General features: G+C 36.9%; 1 protein-coding gene across 5 annotated transcripts in view; it reads left to right on the top strand.

Annotated features, from left to right (window-relative positions):
• Positions 1-14,505, top strand: part of GRB14 (growth factor receptor bound protein 14) — a 119,973-nt gene that overhangs the window by 45,721 nt on the left and 59,747 nt on the right. The window contains exon 1 of one of the 5 annotated variants that reach the window (XM_057745785.1): positions 8,248-8,361. The exons of the other annotated variants lie outside the window; for them this stretch is intronic. Within the exon in view, the coding sequence (XP_057601768.1) occupies positions 8,299-8,361 (63 nt within the window). The 5' untranslated portion in view covers positions 8,248-8,298. Of the gene's footprint in view, positions 1-8,247; positions 8,362-14,505 lie in introns of those variants that run through there. 5 annotated transcript variants of the gene reach the window in all.

The raw sequence follows: 14,505 nt of genomic DNA, 5'->3' as shown, positions 1-14,505 counted from the left end.
GTGAACTTTACACAAGTAGCTTAATTCTCTATGTTGAGAGAATGGACCAACCCACTGGACAACTCTATTCTTATTTTCAGACAGTGGAACAGTTATTATATTGCTTTTCTCCAAAGTATACTGAAGTATTTTATTCGTAATCATATCTAGACAGAAAGTATGAAAATGTCCTTTTCTCAACAGAGTATGAAACTAGCCTTTAGTGGAAGTTGAACCCTTGTTTCAAAGTAAAATAATATATGGCTATTGGAGCCTATTGAGAGGAAAATACTTAAATTCTTTTAGAAGTAAACCTTGTATGGAATGAGTTTCTGATGTGCCCCTCTAATCTTATTTTTTTTTAATTGAAGTATAGTTGATTTACAATGCTGTGTTAGTTTCAGGTGTACAGCAAAGTGATTCACTTATACATATATATGTGTATATCTACATGTCTATTTCAAATCTCTATAGGTATTTTATTATAAAAAGTTTTCCTATATTTTATTTTTATAAATTTATTCCTTTCCATTATTTTGATTTTCTTCTGGGGAGATTCCAGTTATACATGTATAGATCTCCTCTACTTGTCTTTAGTTCTCTGTTTCTAATACTTCTTAACTTTAAAACAGTTTTCTTCTCTCTTCATTTGCATTTCTTGTATCTGTCATCCATTTACCTTGACTTTGATTTCACTATAGATTTCAATACATAGCAATTAAATCTCTCAAGCTCTGCCAGCCGATGTTTCATCTCGTCTATTGTCTTGATGTTTCTTCCCTGTGCTTTTAATTATCTGCTTTGTGTGTGAACAGGTACGACTTTGCTTCATTAATTTTTTTTTATTCTTGGTTTAACGTATGATCTTGAATTTTATCTGTTCTTTGGTAGTACTTTTCTTGCAAGTGGTCCTCATCTGCCATTTGTTTTTCCTGTGCCTCTTCTCCTTTTTTTCCATTCATAGCATGTTTGTACAGATCAGTGATGGTTCTGTTTTTTTGTTCATCTTCAAAACAGTGGGTTTTTCTTGGAACATATTTATGGGAGATTCATGAGAAAGACAGTCATGGTTTAAGTACTAAGTCAAAAAGACTTTTCCTTTTTTGTTTTTGAATTTTTTTCCCCAGTCTTTAATTCTTCTAAGCTAAGGGATATAGGAAGGTGTGAAGTTTTTCTTAATATAATGACTTCCCACTGCTACAGAGGTATGGTGTTTCTGCAGACATGGATTTCTGACCTCCTTTGGTTTCTGTTATTTTTTAAGGATTTTTGTGTATATGTTCATGGAGGGATATTGATGAGAAATTGGATAATATTCTGATGCAGGTCTGATTCTCATACCTTGCAGGTAAACAATAATTCCTCTCTGAGAAAGTGTTAGGAATTTTATCTTTTCTCTTTGAAATTGTTGCATTTCTATTTGTCTAGCATGACTTCTTTTTCATTCAAATTAACCATCTGTGGGCACTTTTAGTTTAAAATTTGTAACTTTATTCAACTCAGGGAACTTCTGAATTTTCTTTCTTATTCCTTGTACTTTTTTTTTACTCTTTCTGTAACTCATATTCTGTCTGTGTTGATCTTTTCAGATTGTTCTTTGATGGTTTCTTTTTCTTTTACTTTTCATTTCTTTGACTTTTTCCTTCACATTATGGGAGACACTTTCTCAACTTTATCTTCTTTGTCATTTATTAGTTGTTAGCTTTGTTTATTATAACAATGTTTGGAAGTTCTAGGTTGCCTCAACCTCTGCATTCTTTTTCTCTTAAGTATTTACATAGTATTTAAAATGAGCTTATATTTTCTTTAGATATATTCTAAACCTAAGTTCTCTAGACCTGCCTTCACCATCATTTCTCTTATACACAAATTCTGGCTGTAATTTCTTGTACTCTTATCAATCTAATCCCAATGGCTTTCTAGCTTCTAGAAATTCTTTTTTAATTGGTGGTCTGCTGAAGGTGACTTGTATCCCAGTGCAGTGAAAAAAGAAATTTCTTCTTTCTTAGCAAGAAAATGATCTCTTCTTTTCCTTCTGTTCTTCCTTCTTCTTCTTCTTGTCATTTTAAGGTTTGGAGGCATGAAGAAAGTTAGTGCTTATTTTCTGTCTGCTTTCTTGATCTAACTATTTTTTTTAAGAGAACCTGAAAGTATATGAAATTTGAGGAGTGTAGACAAGACATTTATCTTTTTATAGCATATAATTTTATTAATTATAATTTATGTTACAAGCTCATATACAGGGAAAAATATAGTTTTATTTATGTTTGTTAATGTTTTTGGCTACTTGATCCTGTGTTTCTACCTCCTGTCATTTTTGAAATCTTGATTTCTTTCTAACCTGGTAATTTTCATTTCTCTCTAGGACTCATTCAGGAGTCATTTCTCTCTTTCTGTTTTCCTTCCTTCTAGTCACCATTCCACAGTTTGTCTTCCACATTAAGGTAAAATTCACATCTTATCAAATACTGCTACCCTTGAGGATGAGAGTCAGACTCCTCAGCATAACGTAGAATGACCATTCTTGTCTGGCCCATGGTTTTTGAGATTTATCTTTGTATATGTTTCCACTCCTGGAATTACCTTCATTCTTGAATCTTTTGTCCACTTGGGGAATGTGTCTGCTATCTCAGGGTGAAATTAAGCTCTTTCTCTTTTATGGTTCCAGAACTTTATATTCAGTTAAAGAACTTAACACATTGTAATTATTTTTAAGTGTCCATCTGCCCCCCTGTAGATAGTACAATACCTTCTGCCTCCTTGGTAGGCAGTCATAATGCTCCTAGAAAACTATGGCAGGTGATGAATACATAGGTGCTTTAAAAATACTTGAATGAACTGTGGGTTGGTAATATTTGCCATCACTAAGGTTTATAAGTCATTCAGTAATTTCTTTAAAAGGAGAAACTTTCTATTAGAGCTCAAATCAGTAAGAAATCCTAGACACTCTTGATGGAAGGAAAGAGCTGTCAGAATGGAGGGGGAAAATAGGATAGAGGAAGATCAGATCAGACCCATCAAGTGTAAAGAATGATGCCATGTCATATACCTAGGGAAGCAGAGTCTTCAGGTAAGACGAGCTGATGGAACCAGAGGTACTGAGTTTATGTCTACAGATCTAGACTGTTTATTGCTATTAATTGCTATAACCAAATATTTAAAGATTTTTCTGAAACCAGTGTTCTTAGGACAACAGTTAAATTTAGTGTCGACACTACTGACTACTAACAGAACTATGTCTGATAGCGAAAGAATATCCAAATGATCCTGTGAAGAAGACTGTGTGCTTTTGTTCAGAATAAATCATAAGACCAGCAATTGTTAAGACGAGAAAGGAGGCTTGTCCGCCATGTAACCAGAGTGACTAGTCTTTCCACGTTGACTGTGAGTGAACATAATGCCTACTGTGTACACAGAGCACCCTGCTAGGTATTCTGGGAGCAGCACAGGAAATGAAATCCTGGGTCCCACCCTTAAGTATTATTTTCTCGTCAGGCAAACAATTAGGGCCTACGAAAGGCTTTGTTAGTTATCAAAGCAATGTATTCGTATGTACAGAGAATGGCATGAGACGTGGAAAAGTTTAAGTCCTAGAAAAAAATGTATAAAACAAAAAACGATATAATTTAGATGGAGAAATGACTTCTTGGAGGGGTCAGTTTCGATCTGAGTCTTTGGGGGAGTTAATGAGCATGGAGGGGCAATGAGCTATCCCACATGGGTAGCACAGTCGCAGAACGTGCAGGGGAGGATGGAGGAGGAAAACAAGCCATGTTTTGTGTGAGGCAGGAGATTGGTCGATTGGTTGGCTGAAGAGGTATTTGTAGGACTTAGTAATCAAGAAGCATTCTTATGTCTTGTAGCATTTTTGCCCATGTATAAAGCCACTTGGATAGATAGCGTGATGGTTAAAGGGAAGTTAGACATGTCCCTACTTGCAAGGAGCCTACATTCTGGCTAATATTGATATTCCCACATAGGAAACAGTAGCTGAAGCTTGACTAAACTTGTGTATGATAAAGGGTAAAGAGTCTGGAAAAGATGGATATGGTTTGAATCTGTAAAACGGGAATAAATAACGCCTGCCTTACAGGGTGTTCTCTACCTCTCAATTCTAAGGTAACTTGTACAAAAAAAAAAAAAAGAGAGAGAGAGAGAGATGCTTGAAGGATGCATGATCAGTGACACTTTCAGAAGAGTTGGGACTGGTTGGTCTTGGGCCTTGAAAGATTTGTGGGTTTCAGATAGTGAACGTTATGAAAAAAGAGGTGGAATTTGAACGTGCTTCAGGGAGCTCCAAGAAGCTTTTGTTGATGTTGAGTGGGAGAAGAGGTTTGAAAGGCAGACTTGGAGCCTAGAAGTTGGCTGGTGCTTATGTCACGTTCTTCTGCCCAGATCCCACCTTGTACACTGCTTTGACCAAGTGTTTTCATGTTGCTATGTGTCAACTCTGGTACAGAGGAATCAGGAGTTATCAATGTTGAATTCCCCGTAGCAAATAGCATAGTACTTTATGCATACCAAGGCCCTCAACGCATGTTTATTAAGTGAGTTAGTAAAACAAATGCTTAGGTACATCAGAAACAAGGGTGGTATGAAGATGACATTTTATGCTAATATTACATCAACTTATATAGTACAATGCAGGAGAGAATATTGTGGAGTAGAATAGTAGAGTGTCTTGGAGAGGGCCAGATGTGGTTTTCACCTTGACTGATTGACTTATGTACTTGGTGAATTTGGGTAAGTTTTTGCAATATGTACTTATATCTGAGACCATCTTTAGCTGTCTGCTCTTCTGGCCTTAGTTTCTTCATCTGTTAAACAGCTAGTGCCTACCTCATAGAGTTGTAAAGATTCAGTGAAAACTAGCTAAATGCCTGGCTTATATTGGTCGCTCCCTTAAATATTATTAATTATCATAATGTTTATTATATATTATTTTTTGTGCTATTCTTAATTCACTTTGAAACTTTGATATGCACATTTTGAGTGACAGAATTCCCTCTTGTTGTATCAAGGTACTGAGCAAAGAACAAAATAACGTACAGTGCTATCCTATAATATTTCATTGTTGACCCTGCTATGTTAAGTTTGCAGCCCTGTTATATCAAAATTTAATTTTGGAAATAATGATCTGTGACACAGTCTGAGGAGAATGCATCTTAGGCCCAGTCCTCTGCAGGAGCAGTTCAAGGAGTATTTTTGAACACCTGCCTTGGGCTCTTCCAGGCCCTACACAAAACTGATATCCTTGATCCTCACAGCAATCCCCAAATCGTTGGCCATAACTTTTTTCCCCATTTAGCAGCAGCTGAAGAAATTAAGGCTCAGGTGACAAGGTTAGTGAGTGTGCAAGCCATTTATAATAATGGCTTAAAAAAAGCATAGGCTAAACTTAAAATTTGAATGTGTCTACAATAACTAGGAAGGAAGATAAAGCACAGTCACTAGGAGCACTTGGAAAGGATCACTGAAAACTGAGTCTCTCCTGGTGTTATTGTGAATGTTTCATTAGTCTTTCAGTCTGTTGACTGTGAAAAGTTTCAGTTTTTTTCAAAGTCCTTTTTGGTAACAGAGTCACAAAATGCCACCTTTTGCTCTTCATGGTTTTCACTGAAAATTTATAAACTTTAATTCTCGAGAGTTTCAGGGACTTCCCTGGTAGCACAGTGGTTAAGAATCTCCTGCCAATGCAGGGGACACGGGTTCAGTCCCTGGTCTGGGAAGATCTCACATGCCTCAGAGCAACTAAGCCCCTGCTCCACAACTACTAAGCTCATGCCCTGCAAATACTGAAGCCTGCGTGCTCTAGGGCCCACGTGCCACAACTACTGAGCCTGCATGCTGCAACTACTGAAGCCCACTCCCCTACAGCCCATGCTCCACAACAAGAGAAGCCACCATGGTAAGAAGCCCGCACACCTCAGTAAAGCAATGAAGGGTAGCCCCTGCTCACCACAATTAGAGAAAGCCTGCACGCTGCAACAGAGACCCAATGCAGCCCCACCCCACCCAAAAAAAAAAAAAAAAAAGAAAGACAAGAAGAAAGGGATTAAAAAAAAAAAGAGTTCCAAAGAGATGCCCTCTCATACTTCAGCAGTTCGTTGTCTGTGGAATGTTTTTAAGGGCAGGTATGTTGCACTGTAATGAATATACAGCCTGGACGTTGTTTTGGCTTGAAGGATTCATTTCAGTGTTTAAAAAGCTCTATCATGTGGTGTAAAACAGCATCTCTGGCTCCCCATTTGCTTAGACTTCAAAACTCGCAGTCAGCATTGAGAACCTCACTCTGTGTCTCCATCAGTTATCAAGTCCTCCGTGTTCTTTTCCATAATCACTTTTCAAAGCAAATGTCGTTTCCTCCTTGAAGCCTGCCGTGATCTCACCTCTAACATGCAGTTTCTTCTACCTTGGTGCACCCCTAGTACTTGGCATTTAATCACAAGCAAACTCAGCTCATTACCAAATGTGATTTTTAGTTCAAAAATGAGTATCTCTATCCCACTGTGAGGCAGTGACCATACCTTGCTCATCAACTTGTGCCTACTACCTGGCACACTGCCTGGCACATAGTGGGTAATTTGCCTCATGATTTAGGGGAATGAATTGCTTTGATTATGGTGGAGTCCTTTCTGAGACCAGAGATAACACTTCTTTGTAATATTCAAAGACTAAATTGAGAAAAGAAGAAAGAAAAAATTACAGATAATCTTGAAATTATGTGGTTACTGTGGGCTTTGTTATTGTGTGCCGGCCAAGAAAGTGACTCAAGGTTAAACCAGAATCTTTTCCTTCACAAATGGTGACTCCTTTCCCAGTATTAGTAGATTTTTGTTGGCAGTCTTATTTTAAAAGACCATGATAAACCTAATAGGGTAAGAAGCAAATGAATGCCCCCAAATTAAATCTGCCTCTGACTTTTTTATTAAGTGAATTCCCCCCTAGCTACCACTGTGAGCGATTTGTGTAGGTTTTGAAATTCAGAGTAGGGAACCCTAGAGTTTGTAGTGTCTTTTTGACACTTTTGAGGAATATGAGATCACCATGCAGGTAAAACACACCCAGGTGAACTCTGCCCAGTAGCAGCCTAGATAATGAAATAGAAAGTTTGTGTCTGAGTTGCGGAGAATCTGCCATTTCTCCTTGTTACTACAACGACCACTTTGTGAACTAGAAGTGACGGGGAGCGCCTCTCATGCTGAATGCATGTCATTCCGTGAGTGCTGGTGAAGAGTAGTGAGTAGGTACTTGTGAAGGAGTCAGTCCAAAAGGGATTTTATAATATAAAAACTCAGGTTAGCTTTAATATTGCAATACTTTTTGTCATTTTTGAGTGTTTCTCTTACTCTTTATTTAGACATTATTGAAAAATTTCTCATTAACCAGAAACGGACCCTTCTCCAACCCTCAAAAATACTGGAATGCAATTTTCAGTTATTGTAAGGAAAAAGGCAACATGGTTCTTAACATTTTGTTAGTGCTTTGAACACGATTATTATTTAAATGCTTTGAATTGAATGAAATGTGCTCAATTACACAGATCTGTGCTTTTAAAAAAATCAGCATTTACAATTCATATATTGTAATTTAATGCTCCATTTATATTTAACATTTAGGTTGATGGCTAAGCTAATATTTAACAGGAATGTTTAAATGTGTAACTTCAAGGATAGCTAAAAGGTCCATAATACAGAAATTTTAGCTGTATAGGAGATGAACTGCATAAATCTGTATTTAAATCCTTTTATTATAACTTGTGAATTTTAACACTTTTGGACCAATTCTAACTTCAGGATTATTTTTTGTGCCTCATATAACATGTTTCAATCGACCCATTTATCACTTTTATGAGTAGCATAAGTGAATTTAGTCATCTGCATATTTATACACTTTAAATAGACCAATGTAAACAGTTACTTATCTGCCATATGTTGAAATGTTTTAGTAAAGTAAAGACATAACTGCCTAGTCAACAAAGAATGGCATTGAATTGCACTGTTTTGGAAAAAAAAAAAGTTAAGTGAACTAGATGGCTGTTAATCTGGTTCTTTAAATATCATAAACAAAAGTATCAGAATGTGTTTCCAAGGACAAAGGCGGAGTTTTCTGGGCTTTGATTGGTTGCTGCCTTGTCCTGTCCCACAGCCATCCTTAATTGGCTTTGGGTAGATTGGAATCACATAAGCAGAGTGACATTTATTACTTTCCTAGTTGTTTCTTTGCACTGAGCCCCGAGATTCCCAAGGAGTCACTGTAAAAGATTTCTTTCATTTCGTCCATGATCTGCGGGAGGGGATCACTCTAAGAAGAGCAGGCATGAATTTGAGTGCAAGAAGAGTCACTCTGCCTGCAATAACACCCATAGTTCTACAGAAAAGGGTATGTGGACTTCTGCTTTTTTTCTTTTCTTTTTCTTGCTGGGTTTTTTTTTTTTTTTTAAATTTCCTGTTAACTGTGTTTATGAATGCGTTGGAAACTTTCATTACATATCCTGAAAGAGGCTATAATTCATTGAGGCTATAGGTGATTAAAGGATAGATTATTGAAATTAGATTGGGAGGAAAAACGTCTGGGCCAGAACATCTCTGTAGTAAAAAAAAAAAAAAGCTCCACGTAAAAGCAGTTTAGTCTCAATTTCAGGGTATCGTGATTTAGAGAATGTATTGAAGCTTTTTCTTTCTTTTTTTTTTTCCCTTCTACTGTAACTTCAGGCCTCTTTGCCTTTAGTTCAGTAGGCAATCTGCTAGCTATTATGTTTTACATTTGTTTACTAAGGAGCAGTTTCTTTGTTTGACTATAATTCATAATACATCCATCTTCATTGTTGAATGGACTGTATAATTGTTTTACCGTTTAAACATATGGCACCAGTTTATTACCCTCTGGTTTTCTACCCATTTCTATGGAGTTTCTGCTTACTTGCTTAAGAAAAACTTTCCATTAAATTCCCTTGTGAAAAGGCTTTCTGTTAATTATTAATGCAACCAATCCTGTGTGTTAAACATTTTGTCTATTAGTTTTTTGTAAAGTTTATTTCTAAGTCTTGCTTGCCACGTTGTATTTTATAAGCTAATAAATACACCATGTGATGTAGCATTTAAGTAAAGCCGAATATACTAAACTTCTCTTGTAAATACAGCAAATAAGAACCATGTATTGAAATCCTTAAAGAATCACATCTGTTGTATAGAAAAAGAAAGCACCAAAACACGTTTTGGCACTGTGCTTTCAGAATGGTTTTGGTGACATTAGAAACTGTAATGTTTGTTTCCAAACCTGACTTTTAATGGTTAACTATTAGTGTATTTCATTAAGCCAAAGGTCATGGTTTAATTTATTTGAAAATGACAAATCTTACAATTAGAGTGTTTTTTTAAAAGAGGTGTCTCTTTTTATTGTTTTTAATTTTTAGGTTTTTAATTTATTTTCTTATCCAATTGACTACTTACTCACCAGGGACATTTTACTTGGCAGTGAAATAGTATATGATAATTTTGCCAACATTTGTTCTTATCTTTCTTGATGCCTTTCTCTCATCTTAAGCAAATTTAATTAAAAATATTTTGCTTTGAGCTGGAGTCTTTATTTTGATTTAGACTTAGTATATTAATAATGCCCATAAAGATTCCCTGAGTCATCGGGAATGTGAAACAGTATAATAGCATGTATCAAATCTGTGGTCCTTATGCTTGAATTCCTCTTTAGTCATTTAATATCACAGTTTGGGTTAACCAAGAAACTTTCATCATGTGGGGTTTTTTTGCACGACATGTTGGTGTGGTGGAAAGCATGCCACCTGGATTCTCCATTTCCTAGCTCTGTGACCTTGGGCGAGTCATTTAACCTCTTGGAGTCATTACTTCCTCACCTATAATATAATAGTTGAGAGATTTTCATTAAATGCTCTCTTCAGTCTTATTCATGTCTATAATTCTGTGATTCAAATCATATATTTTGAATTTTCATAATTATAATAAAATATTTAAACTATTTCTTACTTTCTTAGAGTATAGAACATTAGAAAAAGATGCTATCATTTTCAAGGATTTGGAGCAGTTAGTCTAGGGGAAATTGGTATGAGTAAAACTTGGCTAGAACATAACATCCAGCACTGATTGGTAAGTAGCAAAACAAGATTGCTCCGGATAGCTGTGAGTATAATTGATGTTAGGTCTGAGCTGCCAATGGATACATCACTGTGATTTCTCTTGGTCTTTTTAATAAGCTTCTAGTCAGGTTTCTGTGATAATTACGTAAGTCAAAATTCCCTAAGCCCAAGTCCATGTTAGTCCTTTCCAGTTAGTACACATATTAAGTGTTCATATAATTTAGCACATTTGCTGAAAATACTTAATGCGATTTCTTTCTCCCGACATTTTAATCCCCAGAGGACCCATTGTCTATAAGATTGTTCTGAAAATCCTGGTATCTCTTATTTTAGGAATTGGATGTTTTTCTGACTAAAAAATATCCATCTGCTCCAGTCACACCATGCCTTTTTTTCCTAAGTTAGGAAATTATTCCACTCTTGTAATTAACTTGTTTTCTATATGCACCATAATTTAAGATGATACAAATTAATACAAGCATTTCTCAGAGTATTTTGGGGGCAGCTTCTCATTTTTCAAAGAAAGTAGGTGATTTTTCCACGTTTGTTCATCCTGAATGAGTGGTTCTTGCAAAATAATTTGCCAACTAGAATCCTAATCATTTGAAAGGCCACGGGCATTTCTGAAAATGCTTAATAGTGCTAGGGAGTAATTTTCTTATCAGCAAGGTTCTAATTTAAGTGGGCATAAGATCTCCTGAGATTGGTTGCGAACTTGAACTTTAAACATGGCTCTTAACATGGTATGGGTCTTTTTTGTAGCATATCAAATATACTTTGATCTTTGAGGAACAGAGTATTTTCAGTGGACTCTCTATCAAGTAAATTGGAGAGAAATTTTTGACTTTCCCTAATTCTGTTAGGATCTGGTTTCCTTGATTCTAGTTAAGGTTCCAGGGAAGAAAGTTTCATCAACTCTCTCAGAAATGATCACATCCTCATCAAGTGTTCTGAATGAATTGTTTACCTCATAGCATTTTTCTCAGATAACTACTAGGTTATGCCCTTTTTTTCTTTTTTTTCCAGATGGGAAGACTGAGTCTCTTGGGTGTTAAGTGACTTATGCAAGGTCACCCAGAAGGTCGATGGCAAAGCTAGAAATAGAATCTAGGTCTTGTGACTTCTAGTGTGTTTCTCTTATTAGATATGTGTTACGTCCTGAAATTAATATGTTAATGAAATTGCCTTATGGTGTGCATAATTGCCATTCAACTTCTAGTCTGGAATTAGCTTAGGCAAATCCTTTCATCTTCCTCTGCACTTCCACCAACTCCCATATGCACTAGTGTAGAAAACACTTTATTCAGACAGCAATTGTAAGCAACAAACTGTGTGTGTGTGTGTGTGTGTGTGTGTGTGTGTGTGAGAGAGAGAGAGAGAGAGAGAGAGAGAGAGAGAGATGGAAAGAGAGTTTTATCCAGCACTCTAATTGGGTTCATTACATCAAGAAACTATTTTAAGGTCCCAGAGAGTTAACAGAAGACTCAAGCCTTGTGGGGCTTACACTAAGTGCAATATAAAATTTACATTCTTTTTATAGAAAGGTTGGCAGGTTAGAAGGCCAGATGCCCATATTCTGATTCTGTGGGTAGGAAGGTTTCTACCTCCATCAGATTAAAATTGTTCTGCAAATTGTGTTTCCAAGCATTTCTTCATTCTTTATCTATCCTGCAATTACGAGAGGCTTCCATAGGCACACAACATTCTAACGCGTCTTCCAGAATCTCAGAGGAAAAAGGAATACTTTTTAGAATATATTTTTCAAGAGATTCAAATCATTTGAAAATCCAAAATTCGTGCATATGGAGCAATGCCATTTTTCAAAAGATCCAGTTTCCCGTCGACACAAGAGAACAGTTCTATTAATTTTCCTCCTCATACAATTAGGATTATTGCTATGAATTTCTAAAAACAGTTTTGTAAAGAATGGAAGAGTATAGATCGTCATTCTATCACTGTTTTGTCCAGAAACTTTTAAATACATACAAAATCAGCCCAAGCGTCACTGGATCCGTGGGGGTTTCCCCAACTTCATAGGATGCCTTCACTCCAGCACCTCGCTTTCTTCCTTGTGCTCCAAACAGGGTTTGCTGTTTGTCCCTCTGTCCTTCTGCACCCAGTCCTGTGCTCCATGGCCTGTAGACAACTCCAGGATCCTGCTCGCTTTCGCAAAGGCTGTTGTCTGTGTCCCAGCTCAGGCTGTGGTACCATCCTGAAACCCTCTAAGACTCTTTCTCATTATATCTGTCGTAATGGTGTCTTTCTTGACTCAGGGGTCAGTGGATGCGCCTTTATTACTCGTTTCTCAATTCAGTAACTACTGCCATGTGACATCAATTTTGTTAATACCTTTTATGATATTTAAGTCTTGTTAGCTCTCCTTAGGTGTGTATCTTAAGCTTTCTGGCTTTTCATGTTTGACTTTAAGTTTTCTCTGTGGACCTTGTGTATGTTTTATTATATATCTTACACTATTTGGTTTTCAAAATTTGTTGTATTTTGTCTTACAACTGGATTTTACATTTTTAAAAGGCAGACTCTTTAAATAAAGTGGTTTGTCAGTTACAGGCTGAGTTTAAATTCATGTAACCAGAAAACTCAAATGGTAGCATATTAAATGGGAGAGATTTATTTTTCTTTCACTTTAACAAGAAGAATCAGTCCAAAGCTGATGTAGCCATCCCTCAATGTCCTCAGGCAACCAAGCTCCTTCTTGCTTTCTATTGTATCTTCCTTAGTGTGGGTCCCTTTTCCTTTTATGGAAAGATAAATGCAAATTGCTAGTCCTCCAGCTCACATTCCTGGCATACAAAATGGGAGGAACCAAGGGCTTACGGGCTAGTTCTGTCAGTTATTAAGTGCCACTGGGGAATAACTGGGAGCTTCTGCTCACATCTTACTGGCCAGGATTGTGTCATGTGGTCTGGATCAAGCGAAGCCAGGAAATGTAGGCCTTGAGCTGCTCGCACTGCCCTTCTCATCAGAATCAGGAGATGGGGAGGATGGTTCTTGGTGGGCAACTAGCTGTCTCCACTGCTAGGGCCGCCAACATATTAGGCATGCAGAAAATGTTTGTTCCTTGGGTTTTTATTATCGTCATGCCAGATACAAAATATGGTTATGCTTTTTGAGCACATGTATTCTATTGCTTGATTGGTGATAGTAGAAGGTGTAGTAAGTGGGGAGAGAGCAGAGTTCCTAAGTAGGGGAGGGTAGTGGAGATCACAGCTAGTGACCTGAGTTTAGATGCCTGGCTTGCTTGGAAAGTGGTTGTGAAGTGGTAGTGAGTATTGTTATTGCTATTTACCTGGAGTTCTCATTCTCGCTAAACTTTGATCTTTCTTCTGCCCTTTTAATTTTTATGCAGGGTAACATAGTTGCATATTCACCCAGGAGGGGTACCAGGTAGATGAATGGATTTGTGTTTCCACACAATGTTTCTTTTCCCTAAAAGTGAGTTTTTACGAAGCCTGATGTAGTGGAGATTGTGTGTTTTAGAGCCAGGACACCCTGAGTTTGAGCTCAGCTGTGTCACTGATCAGTGTTGTGACTTTAGGTGTCTTCTTTTAAAGCTTTCTAAAAATCAGTTTCTCCGTCTTGCAGATAATGATGCTTCCTCACAGAACAGTTGTGAGGATTAAGTAGGATAAATATTTAGAAGTACTTGACATGTAGTAGAAGCTCAACAAATGTGAATTTCTTTTTTTCCCCTTCATCTGGGGAATGATGTGTTTTACTAGTTTCATAAACAGTTTAAAATCTCTCTATTACTATGATTTTAAATTGGGGGTGGGGAGGCTCTAATCATTAAGTAATTATCTAAAAATTTTCTTGTAGCAAATAAATCACAGAAAAAGTAATTGTCCTTGATACAGTGCAGGCCAGGAAACGAAAAACAACATGCCTCTCAAATTCTTGTTCCCTCTGCTTACTTTCTGTATACAGACTCTAATTTAAATTAAAAAAAATTAATCCAATTCTTACATGCTGATAAATATTTTTTAAAAATCTGGGAACATAGATTTAAATAGAATAAGTTAGGTGATGACTTCTCTTTTCCCTCTTCTAGGGGGTATCAGGCAGGGACTTCTGGCTTATGTATTTGAAGGAGGTACAACCGTACCTAGTGTTGAGACATTGTTTCAGTAGACAGAGGGGACATTGCTGGAGTGTTAGCTATATGATGGTAAGGGCTGTGTCATTTCTGATCACTGGACTCAAGTGCCCAGCCCAGGGAATGTACAGAATTGGTATATAATTACTATTCATTGAATAAACACAATTTTTGAAAAAACAAAATTGGGCTTTTTTGGATACTGACCCGTCACTGACCTTCTCTGCGTTTGTCTCTCTGTGGCATTCATTTCCTTTTGCCTGGGTTCCGTACTTTGTGGTGCGAAGCCGTGCACTCAGGG

Source organism: Hippopotamus amphibius, chromosome 8 (assembly GCF_030028045.1).
Source record: "Hippopotamus amphibius kiboko isolate mHipAmp2 chromosome 8, mHipAmp2.hap2, whole genome shotgun sequence".
Taxonomy (NCBI): domain Eukaryota; kingdom Metazoa; phylum Chordata; class Mammalia; order Artiodactyla; family Hippopotamidae; genus Hippopotamus; species Hippopotamus amphibius.
This window is presented reverse-complemented; position numbering and strand designations above follow the sequence as displayed.